General features: G+C 36.1%; 1 protein-coding gene across 3 annotated transcripts in view; it reads right to left on the bottom strand.

The window, feature by feature from the left end:
* Window positions 1-2,311: 2,311 nt before the first annotated feature.
* ube2j1 (ubiquitin-conjugating enzyme E2, J1) overlaps window positions 2,312-22,034 on the bottom strand; it is a 53,814-nt gene continuing 34,091 nt past the window's right edge. For all 3 annotated transcript variants that reach the window (XM_052095231.1, XM_052095232.1, XM_052095230.1), the window contains 3 exons: window positions 11,833-11,962; window positions 7,823-7,951; window positions 2,312-3,820 (listed from right to left, as the gene is read on the bottom strand). In XM_052095231.1, coding sequence (XP_051951191.1) covers window positions 3,542-3,820; window positions 7,823-7,951; window positions 11,833-11,962 — 538 coding nt within the window. In that variant the 3' untranslated portion in view covers window positions 2,312-3,541. The remainder of the gene's footprint in view (window positions 3,821-7,822; window positions 7,952-11,832; window positions 11,963-22,034) is intronic.

The following is a 22,034-nucleotide window of genomic DNA, read 5'->3' on the forward strand; positions in this document are numbered from 1 at the left end:
AAATTTGCTCTTAATTTGCATAAAGTAGAACATTTCTCAACTTTGTCGCATCACTGGACACGCCCACATCCGTTTGCCAACGGTCGCCTTTGCTTGTATTGCCAGAAGTCGCCAGCTCTCATTGATGAGATGAGGTCGTTTTGTAGCTGCATGTCACTGGCAGTGTGAACGCAGCTTTAGTGTTAATATGAAATAGTTAGGAAATGTATTTAATTTATTTATAATTTTTTCAGTAATTTCAATTAATTCAATAATATGTTTAATGATATATTTAAATATTTAACAATTCCTTTTATTATCTACTTTTTTGAAATTTTGCTCTCCATAGAAAAACAACATTACCAAAAGATTGTTGAATATGTAGGCTTCTTTAGAATACCATTAGGATCGTTGAATCAGGACAAACTCGGAATTTTACACAAATTTTCATTAAAAGATCCAAGTGTGATCGCCTCTGGTGTCAGTAGATTTGCATATCACAAAACACTGCAAAAACCTTGAAATCCCAAATGGCTGATTATACCTTTCAAAGCACAGACTACATTAATTTATATATTAAATATATTAAATCTAACAGGACCATTTAAAATGTAACTAGATGAACAGGACTGTCTCAAAGCACTGCAGCACATACTGGCTTCTTGTGAAAGGATATGCAAATAAAATCACACAATGCTGATTTAATTAATCTCTGCAAGATACTTGTAAAGTCTAATCAAATTCAAATATTATTACTTATGATATAATAACTTTAATAAACATGACCAATAATGTTTAACAGGTCATTTGAACCTAAGTGCTGCTCATATACATTACTTAGAGCTGCTTGTACGTGGTTGCCTTTTGTGTGACATTAGGTTAATTTAATCTTGAGTAGTAATAAAGAATGAGTGTGTCCACACTTTTGACAGGTAGTGTATGCTGGATGAATGTGAGAACATTTAGTATCACAGAGACACTCTGTGGTGGTGGCGTATTGGCTAAAGCACAGGGCTGTTAATCAGAAGGTCGTTGGTTTGAACCCCACGGCCACCACCATTGTGCCCTTGAGCAAGGCACTTAACTCCAGGTTGTAACGGGGGATTGTCCCTGTAATAATTGCACTGTAAGTCGCTTTGGATAAAAGCGTCTGCCAAATGCATAAATGTAAATGTATTTAAAAGACAGAGATCAAAGGTTATGTCAGACCAGGCTTCATAATCTCTCAGAGTGATCACATTAGATGTGAAACAGTGATGGCATTGGTTCACTCTGGCAGATGGCAGCTCTAACGATGTCCGCATCAGGCAGGACAACAGTGGGCAGCTGCTACTGAATTAGATTTTGGAAGGACATTGGCTGTATTGTCCTGCAAATTTGAACATACTAAAATACTATATGTTCTCAACTAGTTTTGGTCCCAGACTTTACAATATATTATTAGATATCAAGTGGGGACCCAAAACATCACCAAAATTGTTTATGGTATAAAGGTAGACATAGGTCTCCTTAAAATCAAATATTGAAATATATTAATTCAATCATGACCTGCATAGTTCCAACATTGTGCAAAATATTAACATGACAAATACAAATCTAAATATGTTAAAATATGAAATTGACAGTTTGTGAATGCATTAACAACAGCAGAAGTGTGATTCACCAATCTAAAATAGGGAAGAAACACTGGATCAAATATTGAATTAATATTAGCCACTTTACCAAGTGACATATTTATTTGTGCCAAAATACTGCAACATTTTGTCTTTGAAGTGTTAAAAAATACAGGAAATGTTTTCTCCTCTTTTGCTACGTTATTTATTTTGATTAATAATTAAATGATTAGTTGCATTTTGTTATTCCCAACACTATAGGAATTACGTTAAAATTGGGAAAATACTTTTTTTTTTTTTTTTTTACAGAATACAGAAACTAAAAGAATGTAAAAAATAAAGATTATAAAACTTGTGGAAATATCAATGGTGCTTGACCACAAGAAACCCACCACCATGACTGTTGGGTGTCGATAGGCAGTTGTTCTAAGGTTTTCTGTTCTCTAGATATGGCTCAAGTCCCTCCTTCAATGTAAATCTAAAGTGTGCAAGTAACTGGAAAATGTAGCACACCTCATCTCAAGTGATTTGTATTATTCAAGTCTGTAGTCGAAATGGTGCAGGCGAGTTACATACTTAAGTTTAATACTTGAGTTTTAGCTTTGTTCAAATTATTAACCCAAAGTATAAACGACACTTATAGTGATGCTTGCATTAGTGAACACCCCTAATTATATTTCCATACCTACAGTACTACACAGAGTCAAAAAGCTGTCATGTATACATCAGGTTTATTGCATTTTATATACACATAAACATAAGGTCGTCTAGTAATGTGCTGATTACATTGCCATTTTTAAATCCAGGGTTTACATATACATGATATACAAATTAAAAACAATATGGTTAAAAACTGGTTTCAAAGATGTTTCTGTTTGATAAAACAGAAAATGAGCAAACCAACTGTACAGAGAGGTTCATATTTCAATTTTAATTAGCTTTTTACCATTTAAAAGCAAAATATTACATCCTTATCATTTACATTATTATAGTATGTAAAAGCTTAATTCTTAAATACACGTATATGTTTAAAAAAAAAAAAAACATCAGAAGCAGTCGGCCTTTGGAACCTATTTTAGTCTAAAAGCAAATTGTTTACACTGGTAATTGTAACTACACTTTTAACATGAATTATTTAGAAAACAGAAGTCTTATATACTGTACTTCCATACAATATACTATTGGACAATCCTTTAACTTTCAATATATATTGCAGGATCTAAGGAGAACCTCTGTTGGCAAAATTCATGAAACACGTCAGTCATAAGAAAACAAATAAAAGAAGATTTTGCATACAAAATTGAAGCCTATTTTTGGACAATTACAATGTTTTTTGTATTGTGATATTATTGTCATGACAATTTAGAAATTGTCACTAAATGCGGAAAAATCTTGTTCTCGTTATTAGAAAGTGTCTGGATATTTTGCTGTACAAAAGATTTGCTTTGTACTGAAGTGTAATTAAATAATAAAGTTTAAAATGCCAAGTTTTTTTAATTTAATTATAAATAATAATGAAGCTAAAAAAAGACAATCACCTCTTTTCATGACAACATTCAGTAGTCAACTGGACAAATACATTAGAAAAAATTTAAACGGCGTAAAAAGTTAATATAATTTTTGTATATAATGAGATTTTATCACATTTAATGAGAATTTGGGTGAGAAAGTGCTAAACTGTTTTGATAATAATGTCACAATGCATCAGAAATAGGGTTCATTTACTTAAAATAATATTTCTTCTTTTGACCTTGGGCTGAAATGTTTCATGAGGTTCACCTCTTTCTTGTTTTGTTAAAGTCTGCTCATATTACATCCAGGAAGATTTTATTCATCTTTAATGAAGATACAGAGGGCTGAGAAGCCATTGAGGAATGACAAACAGACTTCCAGCCTCATGAGAAAGAGGGTGTAAAAATGAAAGTGGAAGTTTGAGCCGGCTTAAAGTTTCACAACTCATAATCAAACTTGTACTCGTGGGCCAGATAGATTCTGCGGAAGATGAGTGCAGCGAGTGCCAGTGTGAGGAGCACTATCAGCACAGCCGAGCCTGTGTGACTGGTGCCATGCGCAGGGTGCTGAGCAGCAGGGGATGCAGTGAAGGTGGGGTATCTGGGGGACTGGCTCTGGTTCTGTTGGTTCTGTGAGCGCCGCTGACGTGGACTTGGTGCTGCAGAAACAGATGGATCTTCACTGGAGCTTTGAGGAGTCACGGATAAAGATTCAGTCTGCACAAGAAACACATTGAATAAGAAGGATGCTTTCTTTCACCCATTTGGGCCAATTTTATTTAAGTTTTCTAGGTAAACATGCACTATACAGATGTATTTGACCACTGGCATGCATCTTGAACCATGAGCATCATGTTTTTAAAACATTGTCAAGTTATAACTTTTAAAACAAAACTCCAATTATGTTCCATTCTACTGCGATGCATCTTAAACTCACTGAGCACTTACTTTATTAGGAACACCTGTACACCTACTTATTAACTTGATTATCTAATCAGCCAATTGTTTGGCAGCAGTGCAATGCATAAAATCATGCAGATACACTTCAGGAGCTTCAATGAATGTTCACATCAACCATCAGAATGGGGAAAAAAAAATTTGATCTCAGTTATTTAGACCATGGCATGACTGTTGATGCCAGACAGTCTGGTTTGAGTATATCTGTAACTGCTGGGATGTTCAAGCATATCAGTCTCTAAAGTGTACTCAGAATGGTACAAAAAACATCCAGTGAGTGGTAGTTCTGCAGACAAAAATGACTTATTGATGAGAGAGGTCAACGGACAATGGCCAGACTGGTTTGAGCTGACAGAAATGCTATGATAACTCGGAAATCCCAGAAGACCATGTCAGGCACTTTATTAGGACTATATAGTGTTCCTAATAAAGTGCTCAGTGAGTGTACAATGTATTCATTTTGAATTAATAGGATACATCAAACAATAGTGAAAAATATGAATTTGTTGTTTATGACTACAATTACACAGAACAAACAAATCAATTACCTATAGCAGATGTTTGTCGCTTAAAGTCTGTAATCTCTGCTCTTGACTGAGGTGAGTACCACAGTTTCTCACACTTCAATATTTAGCAAAATCAAAGGAAATGCCACACTAATTTGGAAACATATGTTCCCATGCTACCTTTTTTTTGCTTTAATGGTGATGCTGCCTTTAAATGTCCCATTAATTATGTGTTTCCATGTCAGTTGAAAAAGAGGGAACAATCTTCTTTTGTCTGTTCTTTGGTGTAGTTTCTATAGCTATTTTAAGCTTGTAGTCTTTTTAAAACCGGTTTTAGAAGAAATAAATACAATAATATAAACTTCCTGCTGTCTGTCTATAATGATTTTGCCAACAAATAGTGTTTCCCTGTCTATGATCACATTTAGGGATTTAAGAGAGCGCGTTCATAGAATGTGACCTCCTCCATAGCAACGAGGTCAACTCCGCCTCATACTTACATTAAGATTTATTTAGTAAAACTTGCTCTTAGCATTTTTTTAATATTTCTTATGCAGAAACTCTTAGCTAGGATCTCTTTGGAGAACTCCTAGTGGTAAGATAAAAAGTGTCCTATATCGTATTTGAAAATGTCAGATTTAGATTTAATGTTAGAACACTAGAATTTATGTGAGAGGGAGAGCAGAGGTTACAAAAAAATAATTATTCATCATGTTTTCAATTCCCTAAAAATTATTTAGTTAAGGTCCATAACAAAACACATATAATATGTAATAACGTATAACATATAATCACGTTTTAAAGAACTAAATTCATGGATTACTGACAAGCGTGAGTTCTATGAAATTAGTTCTATGAAAAGTTCCATTTGTTAATTCAGTCAAGAAAACATATGATTTGAAAAGTCAAGGTTTAAATTGATTGCATCAATAACAAACATCCATGCACAAGAAAAGTTGGTACATTTTGGTTGTTCTCAACTATAACTGATCGTATCGATTTAGAAGACATGGATTAAACCAATAGAGTTTTATCCTTATTAAGGATTATCTTTATGCTGCCTTTTGAAGCTTGAAAGTTTGGACCTCATTGACTTGCATTGTATGGATATATTCACATCATATCTCCATCAAAGTATATTTTTGTTCCGCAAAGTAAAGTCATACGAGTTTGAGACAGCATAAAGGCCTTTTCACACCAAACTCGACGTGATGAGCGCTTTCCCATAGAAAGTGAATGTTTGCCATTCATTCACGCCTTTACAATAGCGTTAATCGACAAACAAACTTTTTCAGTTCACCTGCTGGACAAGTTGACTGACAATATTCTCATATATACACACACAGTCTGAGGGGTGATTAGAAAGAATTGAGTGTAAAAAGTTGTATAACGGTTAAAACATTTTCTCATTTGGAACAATATTTATTATATGCCACTGTCACGCATACTGTATATACTTGTGTAACATGAATTTGTTTGACTGTATCTTATTGCCATGTACATCTATGCGTGTTATATTTGCTCAAAAACCTGCATGTTACTAATTAAATGTGATGAAATTGAAATGCTCAAAGAGTGCAAGCATAAAACACAGAGCTCACCCAACAAAACCCATCTTCAGTCTGACCCACTATTAGATACTTTAATACTCTAACGACTATTAAAAATAGCACAGCAATAAGGATTTTGTTTTTGGTATTCAAAGGCACACAGAGTGCAATGCAAGTCAGAGCAATAGTATTAATATCATTCATATTTGGCAAAGAAAAACCCTTCTGTCAGTAGGGTTTTTAAGATGTTTTATTAAAAAAGTGATACTAATGCAAAAATGCCACAGTATATATTATATTAAAGATATAGGAGAACTCATGTAAGATTAAATGCAAAACCAAAACAAGCTGTAATAAATTATGAAGACAGTCCACATAAGATCTTTAAATGGGATGCAAGGCAGTGATGCAGCAATATAATTTAAGAGAACCCAAATTATAATTTTTTTTCTTCAATTTTTAAGGCATTTAATGCAAATTAAATACACATCCTCACTGCTGTTTCAGGATTTCTTCCTCAAGTTTCTTCAGTGTTTAATGTCGGTGGTGAACAACTTTCTGTGCTTTAGCACCATCAGTTGCTCTGCTTTTGGTAACTGCTAGGGCTTCTGACATGTGATCTAAAGCTCATATTATTGGTCAGGGCATTTCTTCCCTGGGCGAACAAGAAAAAAACAATTGACACACTCAACGTTAAAAAAGCTTAGCTTTATCACCACACGATTCGCAGCGAATGTTCGCTATAGGTGGGAAAGGCTCTGTAGCAATCTATTGGTTCAATTCAGAATGTTGATTGCGGCAAGAAATTCTGCCTAACATTCGCGTTTTGTGTGCAAAGGCCCCGCCGTACGTTTCCACTAGCGTGAAAAAAATAAGCTCAAAGCCGCTCTCAATGCCAGAGAGCTGCCGCTTTGGGGCATGTTACAGCAAATGTGGGCTGCGTTCACAATCACATCCTTCCAATACTACTTTTACTGCTTCTACCACATCACTTTATGGCAGAAATAGTCAGAGCAGTATGTAGTATGCCATTTCAAACTAATCCTGTGATTGTTTTATGTTCACGGTAGGGCTGGGTGATGTTCCGCATTTCCTGAAATGCTGTAATCTCCTCCTTTTCTGTTATTCTGTGCTGCGTTTGTGGATTTGTATAATAACTTGTAACTGTTACTAATGTTTGGAAATGTGTGAATGCTTGAACCTGCATTACTTTGATTTCACAATAAATGCACCTGAACTGAACTGACAGCACCACCATGCGCATGAACACATAGTTCAGCACGTCACCGGTTTGTTCTGAATCACAAACAGACCATGTTTATCTGTTTTTAAATCACAGCCTTTTGTGGATTAATAATCACATATGACCAAATTTTTATGTTATTTTGATTCATTGTGCAGTCCTGAAGGATCATGCAATTAGTCTACTAAAGTGCTCTTTATGAAAATTAATTGCCAAATGAAAGCACATTAAAATTATTGCTATATTCCCGATATTGGTAAGTTTCACATCATCAGCAAAATTATTGATTAGATCGTTATATTCGATATATCGCCCAGCCCTAGTTCACGGTCAATATAATCCTCATAAAATGTGTGATTATAGTCAGAAAAATGCAAACATTATTTCCAAATGTCCAACGTTTAAAAACTGTGTATGATATGTGTATGTAAATGAGGAGAAAATCAGCATTAGAATCTCCCACCTGTTCAGCTGAGGACGTGTCTTCTGTGTCTCTCTCTTCTATGGTGGAGATCTCACTGTAATGATCAGTTTGACTGGAAGCAGCTGATGCTGTACTGCCACTATCTGCAGCTGATGAGCTCGACTCAGCCTGATTACACACACACACACACACACACACACACACACACACACACACACACACACACACACACACACACAGTAATAAAATCGTACCTCTGAATACAGCAAGAACACATTCTAGCAACAAATCCAGTATTTAAAATCACAGTGAAAATTAATATGTGAAGTGTGTGTAATGCCTGCATCTTTAGTGGCACTACACAGAATTGCAATAATAACCAGAGAATCAAAACAGGTTTTCCAAACACCCAGCATATTCCATAATGTTGCTGTCTCAGGGCTGGTCAGGACCTTTTAAAACAAACAGATCAATGTTTTGAAAGCGCCACAGACCGACAGGGTTGATTTCAATAAGAATGGACTGTGATGGTTAAAAGAGCTGTTTAATGCAATGAAGACTCCAGTCATATCAGTAACCTTATAAAAGCGGTTTTATTCTACATGGAGAGGGTTCCAACATGGGGGCTGCCATGTTAGAATCACATGACCAGCTGAATACTACTCACTTAACCTCAGTAACCATCCTGTTATTGGACACTTTCACTCATTGATTAAAGTAATCATGGCTGACTGTGAATACTACATTTCTACAATGGCATATGAAACTGAAAAATATTGATTTTCAAGGATGCTGCATCCAAGCCACTAGGTGTCAGTGTAAGTCCAAGTTGACACAAAGACAAAAGTTACTGAGTGCTACTTTCACATCAGTGTTGTCTACTGCATTAAACCCAATGGTGTAAAGTGTGAAGTTACGCGACGTCCCCGGCGTTGCACCACCCCCCAAAGAGCACTGAAATTTTAAAACAATTTCAACTTTACCCTGCTGCCGCTGACCTTTGGAAGCACCAAGCAAGCATATGATTATCACACATGCTTTTGCCTCACTAATGATGTCTTTTAGGTACAAAGCAACAAGAGATATTTAAAACCCGTCAAAATTCATGAAGTTTGAATATTTTTCCGAGCATCCATTAGGTTTACTGCTATTATCCAGAGCAGGAGATTTGCACGAATTACACTCTCTTTCCATTGTTTCTGCTGCTATGATCAACAGATAATATGTTGGCATACACAAATTATCTGTTCTAGGGTGCTTTTGCACTTGTACTTTTGGTGAGACCTCACCAGAGTCTGCATGAAAAGGTAGCCTGGGTTCATGTGAACTCCAGTATGGTTCATTACTGATATGAAAGCAATCATAGCAAATTACAGAAGTTAGCTGCTTGAGATGACGTATAATTTGCGTCTCTGCAGGCTCCCGATCGCAATTATATTTGGTACAATTTATTTCGCATACTTGTTTGTGTGCATATAAATAGCCTCCAGGGAGCTGCACACCTTATTACACATTCAATGCATCTGCAGGAGACAAACATATGTCGTTCAGTTCATGAAAAGTTTTGGTAGTAAATCCAAAGAAACAAATTCTTTAACACAGCAAAGCTGGTGTCTTCTTGAGATGTTACCTAGTTACAGTGATAAAACAGCTACCTCTTGTACTCACGGTGACGACGCAACCGGACAGCGGTTCAGAGCTAAATAATATGATGTGAACAGAGACCAGCTGAGGCAGCGGGAGGGGGGGAGAAAAAACTAACTCTGTTCGGTCCAAGCAATCAAACCAACTGTGAAAGCACCCTTACACATGTAAGACCCTTACACAGGTTGTTTACAAACAACCTGTTTTCTGTTTGAAATTCCATTTAGCGCTTGTTTGTGCGCTGTAATAGTGAAATGTTAAATGGAGCTATAATGATTAATCTAATGAGGCTAATTTGTACAAAATTAAATAAAAATAAAATTAAAAACACATTTGCATCATATAGATCTTATTTGAAGAAGCAAAAACTCAATCACTCGATTACCATGAGGTTTCAGATATATTGCTGACTGTTGAATTGCTCTGTAATGTGATACTGCGTTTCTAGTTAAGATTTGGGAAGTGACCATTTAGACACACTTTACAATCAGAACTGTGAAACAGAAACATTGATCATCTCATATTATTTTGGTGCACAAGAGTGAGTGGTATACGAAGCACGCTTCCCTCTGATGGAAGCGCTGAAACCACATATAAGTGCATCCTTTTGTGATTAGTTAATCTCGAAACACCATATCGCTATTTTAGATTTAATGCAATTGTAAAGCCTTCATGGATATCGTACCGATGTCTTATGGTTTCCCCTCACCTTGTAAGTGCATAATATAGGCAGCACCAGGAAAAAGACGTGGCTTGACATCGCAAGGGATCGAATGCCCACACAAATCTGTGCGAGAGGATTTTTTTTTGCTCCAGAGGTTTAATGATAGTACTATATTAGGTAAGGGATAATCCATTGCTAGGTGTGCATTAAAAGATTTGAATGCACAACATGGAGGTGAAGAACCACCTGATGCATAGCAGTGTAGAGTTAAAATCGTTTAATGCACACCTAGCTGTGGATTGTCCATCTTATACCATTGTCACTTGCCAGCACTGATTAGTTAAAGCTGTCATTGATTTTGCAGTGCAAATTTAGACTGGAAAAACAAAAATAACAATGACATTTTCTACAGGTCGTAAGATATAGATTCTGCCCATTCTAAATCAGACTAAGAGATCAAGAAGTGCAAAAAGATTTGATTTATTTGAACAAATTAAATAAAAAGCTGTTTGAATAATACAAAATATGGACATGAGTTTTTTTGGAGACCACACACTGTTAAATAGTGAATATAAATGTGCAATCCAGAAATAATAATAGACTGATGAAGGGTTGCCACTCCCAAGAACTTGAAATATTTAATTTCTATTCTTTGCCATCCAAAATACTCTCCAGACTTTGACCTCAGATTTTGGTATGGTATCAATCAAAGCTGCACATTTGTCGCTACATCATAAGTAGGGCTGCACGATTTGGGGAAAATGTCATATTGCGATTATTGAGGCTAATATTGCGATATGCGATTGCGATATAATAAACAAATGGTAACATGAGTGAACTTGCTTGGTTATCAAGGAAAATGCACAAATAGATTACTGATAATGCTGAAATGTGTATTTCTCAACTCAAACATACAAACTAGCAACAACAACAAATTAAAATATTTTTACAAAATTAAATAATAACATCTTTGCATTACTGCAAAATGTTCTCAATATTACACCTAAATAAAATGGAACAATAAATAAGAATACAAATTTTCATGAAAATGAGATTGTCCAAACAAACAGGGACATTTAAGCAGGATGTAACATGTACTTTCTATAAACTCTTTTGAAAAGGAAACTAGATATAAAAATGTGGTTCACACTAAAACTGTTGTTGTTGCGTTCTTTTTCTTAAAATACCAACTGGTATTTCCAAATCTAGTACCTCTGGTACCTCTTGTCCAGTGTGTGGATCATTTTCAGAAATCCCACTTTGCTAATGGTGGATCATGTCTATTTATATCTCTGTGAAGACGTGTCATATTTATTAACATAATTCTGTATTTTCAGCCAAGCAGAATTATGAATGTTTATATCCTGGTGTCACCATTGCCCTGTGCTGGGCTGGTTTTTAGTCCATCCCTGATGAAACATTTTGCACTTTAATGAACATTACGTTTAGTTAAGTTTTACTAATAATGAATATTAATTGTTTTCATATGTCTTAAAATTAAACATAAATTAATTGAAATAGTATCTTTTCTTGAATTACATTGTTTAAAGTATTGTGCGAGTATGAGTGAACCTTTAAACCCCTAATTGTAAGTTAATAAGCTAATAAGATATTGGCACTGAAATACCACGTGCAAAAATGGCCTCTGCACAGTAAGATGGGAAAACGTTTTTAAACACAGAAAAAAAATACTTCACCTTGTATGTATGCATAATTAATACAGTGTTGTAATGAGTCTCACCTTGAAGTTGATCTGCTGGGCAAGTTTGTGTGCTTGTGGGTCAACGGGTCGTGGGTCACTATCAGGAGAGAGCACTAGCAGAACAGAGCGCATGCAGCTGCCACAAAACTCACAGCAAAAATCCTGAGACCTACAACACACACAAAAGAATGCAACAACACATGAGGGTTGTGAAAAATTCACAATCTTAGAATACAATCCTTTCATGAGTGTGAATTTGAAATGAATGAATTGGCCACACACAGGATGATAGGAAGAGGTATTAACTGAAATTCAACACAGTCACAGAAAGAAATTGCATTAGTACAACAAAAGTTTTGCAACAAAGCATCTTATTTATCCCTTGATATGCAGTTCTCTAAACTAAATGTTCAATACACAACACATTTCAAACATTGAGTGAGTTTACATGCATGCTCTTACACAGATTATGCTTAATAAGCTGACAATGTGTAAACTCATGTAAACGCCTTAAATGGTGTTCCTTTATCGGAGGGTAAGGTCATAAAAAATTTAAGCAAAAACCAATCAGCACAACCCAATTTCGTGTTTCAGGTTTACCAGCGTACCCAATGTATGAAAGCGTTGTAAGTCCGTTTATGTTTTGACATCATAACTGAATAATCTGTTGATTTCAAGTCGTCTGTAAAACCATAGTTATCAGCATATTGCAATGCATGTAAATTGTTAATATCAAATGTATAAAAAACCCTATTTGTTGTTTATATCAGGGTCAGAAATGAATGGGGCCTTTGGGCAAAAATGTCACTGAAAGTGACAATGCACCTGAAATAAAAAAATTTATGGGGCCAAAAATGCTCCCATAATGAAAATTCCTTTTAACATCTGATCTATTTTGTAATATATTTTATTCTAAGCCTAATACACTTATTACAAATTAAATCGCAGCCAATCTCAAAGCTCGGAATAGATGCATTCTACGTCCTACTGTTCAAGTTTGTTGACATTTAGACGACTGGGTCAGAGCATCTCTGAAACGACAAATCTTGTGGGGTGCTCCCGGTCAGCAGTGGTGAGTACCTACCGACAGTGGTCCAAGGAGGGACAAACTGCCAGCAGGATGTTGGACGCCCAAGGCTCATCCAAGCGAGGGCAACAAAGGCTGTTCGGTCTGGTACAAACTGACAGAAGGTCTACTGTGGCACAAGTCACAGAAAATTTTAATGATGGTTACGGGAGGAATGAGTCACAACACAGTGCATTGCATCCTGCTGCGTATGGGGCTGCGTAGCTGCAGACCGGTCAGTGCCCATGATGACAACTGTCCACCTTCGAAAGCTCATACAATGGGCATGCAAGTGTCTGAACTGGACCTTGGAGCAGTGAAAGAAGGTCGCCTGGTCCGATGAATGCAGTGGACAGCAGTTTACATATGAGCTATTTACCTGGGGAAGTGATGGCACCAGGATGCACTGTGGGAAGACGATAAGCAGGTGGAGAGAGTTTGATGCTCTGGGCAATGTTCTTGTGGGAAATCCTGGGTCCGGCCATTCATGTGGACATTAATTTGACATTCCACCTTCCTAAACAATATTGCAGACCCGGTATACCCCTTATGGCAATGGTATTCACTGATGGCAGAGGCCTCTTTCAGCAGGACAATGCACCATGCCACACTGCACACATTGTTCGAGAATGGTTTGAGGAACACTATGAAGAGTTCAAGGTGTTGCCCTGGCCCTGACAAATTACCCAGATCTCAATCCGATTGTGCATCTGTGGGATGTGCTGGACCAACAAGTCTGATTCACGGCGGTGACTTGTCGCAGCTTACAGGACATGAAGGATCTGTTGCTAATGTCTTGGTGCCAGATACCACAAGACACCTTCAGGGGTCTTGTAGAGTCCATGCCTCGGCAGGTCGGTGCTGTTTTGGTGGCACACAGAGGACCAACGGCATATTAGGCAGATGTCATAATATTTTGGCTCATCAGTGTAATTCTGAATGGCGCAAATGCCCCTGCCACATGTACAGTATGCAGACAAAAAAGCAAAATAAGAGAAATAAAACAAACAGGATAAACCTCACATGTAAAGAAATGCATAATTTAATGATCACTATAAAGCAGAGTAAAAAAATAAGGTTTCACTAACATTAAAACATGCTAATGGTTTCCCTATACAGAAACAAAAACAAACCTAAAGAAATATCCAAAGACTCCAAAGAAATAAGTAAGAGACCATTTCCATTCAGGACATTATTGCAAAATAAATCCTGACAGGGTTATCAGGACCCCAAGGCAAAGAGCTAATTACATGTCATTAATATATAAATAGACAGTAGCTCCCTTCTTAGGCAGCTTACAGTATTAACCATCAGAGAACCTTGCTGAATTGAAACTCTACATTGGCAGAAATGTTATCTTCATTAAGATAATTCTTCTCTACGCGACCATGGGGCCTGTGATTTTATATATGACGTGATGGCTTGTCCGAAGACTTGTATACTCTTTTGATACACACTCAAAAATATGTTATTTTATTACAAATAAAAAAATACATACTATTAAGGCACAGTGTAAGTAGGCAAATTGGATGCAGCCTTTTTTTTTGTGACAATTTTATCATCCATCAGTTGAAAATTTTAAGTCTGATTTCTTAGAAAATGTATAGCACCCTCTCCTTTCCAAGCTGCATGATTTGAGGTATCTTTCATGTCTGTAGCTCAGCCGCTGCGGGCGAGTTAAGCACTGATGTTTAATACTCAGGGTTAGAGGTTTTTTCAAATCAAAAACCCTTAATATGAGCAATAACAACAGTGATGCTTAGCAAAACAACTATTTCCGGAGCCAGTGAGTCACTCAGATTTGGTTGTCAGATTTGGTTGTGTATTGATTTGCTGGTATGTGTGATGGGGGCATTTAATCAGCATGTGTTAATTGGAGAAACATCATCTGTCACACGTCTTATTCTGTCTATATTTGTATAAAAGTATTCTGAAAGGATGCTGCATGTCCACACAGGCTAAAATGTGGCCACAGCTGGACTTCATAATGATTTATGTCTCTGGGGTGCTGTGTGAACATCCAACACACAGGTACTATGGAACAGTTTTGAGATAATCACAAAACATTAGCTTACATGATTTCACTGTAGTATAGCATAAAACTCAAAAATAGTGATGGTATCAGAATTCAGTGGTCCCAAAAAAGTATTTGTACACATAAGCCAAACTTAGAAATATATGAATGTATTTGCATATAACAAAATATCAAAGCCAGTGACATTTGTTTTTAAGAAAAATAGTGCAAAACACATTTGGCAAGCAAAACATTTCACAAAAAGAAGTGTGTTATATTTCAAATGATAAATTAATACAGTAGATATAGTGTGGAAATTAAAGACAAAAAGTATTGACAATTGTGGTGGTCAAATGTTAGTAAAACATGTCTATACTGTAGTTAATGTGCTGAATTCCACCTAGTTACTCTGCTAGGAGACCTGTGTGAACTTTGAAGTGTGAAAATTGAAATGATTTGATTTTGAAATGCCCAAATCCTCCAAGGGACTATGTGAGCTACTAATATTAAGATACAACCATAGTATGTCCAAAATGTACTGCCATTTGTCCAAAAACTCATGGTAAGACCATTATCATATAGGGCTTTTCACACTTGAAAACGTTAATCCTGGGTCATTGTAAACCCCAGGTAAACAAAATTATCCTTTTTCATATTTCACACTGGTCATCCTTCAACCTGGTTTAATATGTAATGTTACAGAATACACATGGCCCAGGGGTAGCGAGGGCCCATCCATTCAATTTTGTCCTTGCCCAGTGAATCTGAGCAGTATCAATAATCTCTGCATCAATATAACGCAAAGTAATGAAAAGCAATATTTACCTTATATTGTTACAAAAAACATTTGAAATTATTGGTCAAGAAATCAACAATTTGGGTCATGAAACCCCAAAACACAACTTTTGAAAAACAGATATGCATAGGTTGCACATCATTAAAAACAACTGAAGCACTCATTACGTTTATTGTTAAGGTTGAAGTGGATATATTTTTTTTTATATAGGTTTTTTTTATGAAGTCATAAAATATGAGGTATATGCATAAACTCGGACTTGTGATTGGTAGTAGAGTACGCTATCATGTAATTCGATTCAGAGTGTTTAACCCCATTATTCAAGAGAAGGAACACTTCCATCCAGTCACTGTGCTGCCTGAGCTTGCATGAGCTTGCATTATAGTGGAGAATTCAAAATCACACACGTGACAGCCGTGACATACAAGTTCAACAGCACTTTTGGACTATACATGAAATACATTTCTATACAAGCTGCAGCAGCGACAACGAGTTTATTGTTGATTTCCTCCACAAACTGTTTCAGTTCACCTGCTGGACAAGTTGACTGGCAGTAGGCATGACATAAAATATCAATATATATATATCAATTATTGATCGGCACATTATTTTATCGTTATATTTTTGAGGTATCGATATATTAAAATTAGCTGACATTTAAATTAGAAACCTAACTTGGGTGCTTTGCAATTCACTGTCAGTTGCCATAATAGCGTTGGGAGACCACAAGAGGATGATATAACATTTACTGAAGCAGGTTGCAAGGCACCGTTATCACAACATAGGACGGGTATTTTAGAGCTCCTTGCACAGGATGCATACACACATAAGTTACGGAGGTTTTTCTACTTTTTCAAGAATGAAAGTGACTGGGTTTGCAGGTTAGTGAATTTAACTGATTTAAATGTGCAAACTGAATGATTGGAAATTATTATACGATATCTCTGTATACCTCTTTGAAAAGGTTGAATTTGAGTGATCAAACCACAAAAAGACTTAAAACTGAAAATATATTGTGCAGGCTATATGAAAGATACATGTTCACAATATGTCATCCAGTGTTGGCTAGAGTAAATAAGAGTTGCCGGTGTGTACGTACCTGAAAGACCTATTCATGGCTACATACAGAGAAATTGCATAATAAACATTGCCATTTCTAATCGTTCAATTCGCGCAGTTTCACTAACTTGCAAAATCAACATCACTTTGTTAGTACCAAAAATTTCGTAACTTTGGACCAACATCTCTTATGCTGCCTCAGTTGTCTTGTGTGTGTGTGTGTGTGTGTGTGTGTGTGTGTGTGTGTGTATGCTTCAGTCAATGGTATATCGCCCTCTTGTGGTCTCCCAACGCTATTACTCCAGACTGTTAAACGGAGGCCAATTGAAAAATAATATTAACAGTTAAAATAAAAATTAAAACAATACTGATATATTATTCCCATGCAGATCTACTTCTGTTATTTACATTTCGTAAAAATCACAGCATAATGCACACACGCTATCCACTGGAACAATACTGATCAAATGCCATTTCTATGCACATGTACTTGTAATATTTCTATTAATTGCATGCTGCTAATTAAAAGTAATGACATCTGAACACTACAGGTGTATGTATTATGCTAGCAATAAAACACTAATCTCAACCAACAAAACCTGTCTTCAGACTGATCAATTAGATATTAACTACAAGCTGTTAACGACTTTTAGCGATGGCACAGCAATAATGATTACAATGAAAAAGCCATCTTGGTTCTAAATTAATACTTAATGAAGCATTCAAAGACATACACCAAACAAACCACATCTACCTCCATATGGCGAAATTCCATGTGGGGGAAATACAGTCATCTCAATGGGAATCTGCACGATTGTGAATTTTGCGCAATGGACTTCTGCTGGCAAAGAATTTCTGCTCGTGGATTTTGGAAGTTTAGTGATCTTTGACAGGCAAATTTGCCTGTGTTGATCAATAGTAAGTTGCTTAGTTTAACAATGACCTTTGTGTGGGCAGTGCTTTGTACACAGTTGTGCACAATGATTTTTCACAATGAACAGAGATATCATTTTAGCAGCGAGTTTCTTTTTAACTTCGAGTGCAAAGTGCAGCATTAAAATGAGACTGAATAAATTTTTTTTTGCTGGTTTCACACATGCTAAAAGTCCACCCACGCCTCCATTGCAAAGGTAAGTGTGACCGCGCCTTAAAATTATTGATTTAAAGTTGTTTATTTTTAATAGGGCTGTCAATCAATTAACATTTTTAATTGAATTAATTACATGGTGTCCCGATTAATTAATCACACATACAATTATTTGCTGAGAAAGTCCCTCATATTTAATTTAATTTAATTTAATTTGACCAATTGTCACACATTATACATACATTTCTGCATATACATGGTGAAATTATTTATTTTTCACATATCCCAGCTAAGCTGGGGTCAGAGTGCAGGGTCAGCCATGATCACGGCCCCTGGAGCAGATAGGTTCAAGGGCCTTGCTCAAGGGCCCAACAGTGGTGTCTTGGTGGTGTTGGGGCTTGAACCCACGACCTTCTGATCAGTAACCCAGAGCCTTAACCGCTGAGCCACCACTGCCCCAAAATAATTCAATATATAATGATTAAATAATTATACATAGTTATCTTTAAATATTAAAAAATTATATATATATATATATAAATATTCAGATAATTAAAATGCATTACATTCTTGTAGCAGAAGAGTTAATCATTGATAAGACAATACAAAAAGCGGCTTTAGAATACAATGTATTGTTTACTACCATATTATTGATCATAAGTCAATCGTTGACATACAGTTCACGGCAATCCATTTCACAAGTGAATTTGTCAATCAGTTGGAGATTAATTATGAGGGCTTGTTTAAGGACCTGTCAATGTACATCTGCGTCAGACATTTATTTATTTTCTATTTAATTTTAGAAACAAGCCAGGGGTATACATAGTAAACAATACTACAGATATGTTTTACAATAATGCCAAGACATTATATTCATTACATAGTGCAATGGTTTTCAATGCTTTGGAGTTGTTGGAGGTATAAAGATTATTTAAATTATATTTTAAGTCTTTACAAAAAAGTGCATATAGGGGCTTTATAGAGATAAATTTACACTTATGTAGAAAAAAAACTTGGCAAGAAAAATAAACAGATTAATCAGAAAATATTATCTTAAGTTATCAAAACTGTGAAACCCAAATAAAACATCTTTATAAAGCAAAGAAAAACTAGTTAAAATAGAGGTACGTACAAACAAACTAAATTTTCTCCAAAATACTACAGCGTGGACACATTCTACAGCATTACTGAAGGAGCAAAGTGGATCTATTTCAGGGAGCATGTTTCTTAAATAAAGACTGAATGGGTAAAAACGGTGTAACAGTTTAAAGGACACCTCCTTAGCCTTGTTGGTAATTCAATATTTGTTAGGTAAAGACCATACGACCTGCATTAGACATGCTTGAGTTGCGTCTCGGGTGTGTTGCGTCATAAAAGTAAAATGTTTAGTGTCAAGTTAAATATAGTTTAATACTCAATCTTTAAACACATCCTGAGGTTTGCTGAAGAGTTGTTAATGTTTTGTTCACTGTAATAAACTGCGCGTGGCTCACACAGCTGAAATTTCACTTACTCCCCTCTGGAGAAAACAGGTGGTACTACAAGCTTGAATCTCTCAGGAAAGCATTGCGATTAAATGCGTTAATTTTTTTAACGCGTTATTTTTTGTAAAATTAAATTGCACAATATTAACACATTAAATCGACAGCCCTAATTTTTAAGTATAGATACAATATATTTTAATTTTATTGCAAAATATTCAGATATTAAAAAATATATAAGCAGTTTGAGAGTGTAGGAAGAACAACTCGATTATGTCATTTACAATATGTTATGCGAGTGGGGCGGTCACTACAGTGTTGTTTGGCCACAATTCTCTGATTGGTGGAACGTTTCTCTTCAAGATCATAGGTATTAAACATGATTTCTAAAAAAATTAAGTTGAAATAAAATGGACTGATGACTTAAACAAGAAAATATCTCATGGTTGGAATATTTTAAAAGATTTATAAGAACACGATTGCACATGCTATGCTATTCTGGAGGTTGCAAGGGCATTGTTATGTGGTTGCAGGGGTGTTTTGGGTTGTTGCTTATGATATTCTGGTCTGTAAATAGGGCTCTGGATCTCCCCTTCAGTAAGTGTTAGAAATAGGTCTACATCTCAGCTCTGTCCAAGAGGGAAAATGCTGAGTTGAGACATTCCTTTCTGTATGCATTATCAAACATCTGTTTCATATTAACTTGGAGTTGTAAGGATCCCCCTCCTTTTCTTTCTCTGTCTATACTATGTTTGTGTACTTTATACGATTGTCTGTGGCATGGTCCATCAGGCTCTCGTAGAGAGCAGCCTTTTCATATAGGTTTTGGGCTCACAAGGATTCGAAGGAGTCTGTCATATGGAATTGTTATCTGTATGAGGTAATGTTTGTTCTTATTGGATAGTCCTGTAAACTCGCCTCCAATATTGCAATATATATATTTGTACGCTATATGAGCTGAGTTGAGCTATTCTTTATCCGCTCCCCAACGTTGGATGCTTTGTACTGATTCATTCACGACTCAATAAAAGACGGAGAGAAAAGGCACTGCTATCGTTTAGAAGACTTTTATTTCTAACAATTGGGGGCTCGTCATCGGGAATCTCCAAACGGTAAGAATCTAAATTTCCTTTTTAATGAGGAGTTGATTCTTATTGTTTGTTGAGAAATAATTTTAAAGTATATGATTATAATGTTATGATAGTGCCGTATTGCGTTATTGAAAGACCGTATAGGTCATCAGAGCTTGATGACTCCCTGTGTTTTAATTAATGCGGGAAGGGCGATAAAGGACATGATCAAGTTTATTTATCGTTAGTAGTGTACGGTCTCCTCGTATATTTGATAAATTCGGGAAGGTTATCCTCTGTTTCTAATGAAATACGGGACGAACAAAGAAAGAGAAATGGATCCCCTCTTTTTTGTTATGTGAGTTCCCCGTAAGTTTTTGATCAACTGCGGGACGAACGTAAAGAAAATCCGATCAATTTTCTTCATTGTGTGATTTCCTTACTTTTGTAAGAAGGATTGTTGCGAGATATCTCATAAAAAATCTCCGTCGTTTTTGGGGGGTTTGTGAGTGAATCAATGCACAGTTTATTTAGATTTTTTTTTTTTTGAATTTTGTTTCCTTTTTCTCTTTCTCTATTCTTCTTCTTTCTTTGCTTCCTTGACTAAAATGCTTTACTAACAATTGACACTGCAGAATTTTTCTTCTTTGTTTTTCTATTTGATTATTTGAATTTTCTATATTTGGTTTAGAGGAGAACAAATTTTTGTGTGGTTTCAAAAATGGGAAATAAAATAAATCCACCTTTATTTAATGAATCTCCGAAAGATTTTATGGACAGAAATAATCAAGCCTTTTTTACGGAACCTTATCTATCAAATTTAGCTGGCTGGTCAGAGGACAAAATACAATTAGATGCATATCCCCGTCAAGGATCGTTTAAAGATACAGACATGACTGCAGCGAAAGACATGATTTATGGAAACTGGGGTGATCCAGAATGGGACTTTGATTATATGAAACAATCCTGTAAAACTTGGGTAATGATGAAAAAGTACTGGGATCGCGGACCTGACATAGATAAAGCTGCTGGAAAAAATAAAGATCGCAAATTCTCTCCCCCACGGGCTGATCTCAGTGAACAGCCTGAGGAGAGAGAAGGGAAGACTTTCTCTTCCCCCGCTCTCCCTCCGAGTTATGAATATCTCCAGGCTCCTTTAGTGTGTGAGCCCGTAAAAAATAAACTGTATCCTGATTTGAAAGCTGCGACTGCATTTCCGTTCCTGGAAACTGCAGAAGGATTTAAGGTTCATCCGTTGCCTCTTGCTGATGTTATAGCTATCACCACGAATAATTTTTTAATGATGTCAATTGATGAACTTGACAAGCGTTTACGTGAGCTTTCCTCTGCTGGAGCTTTTGCTTCCTCCAAAGGAAAAACTCTGATAATGTTACAAGTTGATGCCGCTGCTCAGAAACGTCCGTTCTTTCACACAAAAAAGCCTGTTAAATGCTACTGCTGCGGTCGCTTAGGATATGTTGCAAAGTTTTGCAGACAAAGGGCTCATCTCAGTGCACAGTCAGTCTCACAGCCTGAGGGGAGAGGAAAAAAGCAGCAGCTTAATACAAACCAGATGTGTAAACGCTCAAATGTCTATGACAAAATACCGTCCTTTCGTTTTCTCCTAACCAGAGACAGAGTGTAACACATTCAGAGAGATATCCAACT

Source organism: Xyrauchen texanus, chromosome 28, assembly GCF_025860055.1.
Source record: "Xyrauchen texanus isolate HMW12.3.18 chromosome 28, RBS_HiC_50CHRs, whole genome shotgun sequence".
NCBI lineage: Eukaryota > Metazoa > Chordata > Actinopteri > Cypriniformes > Catostomidae > Xyrauchen > Xyrauchen texanus.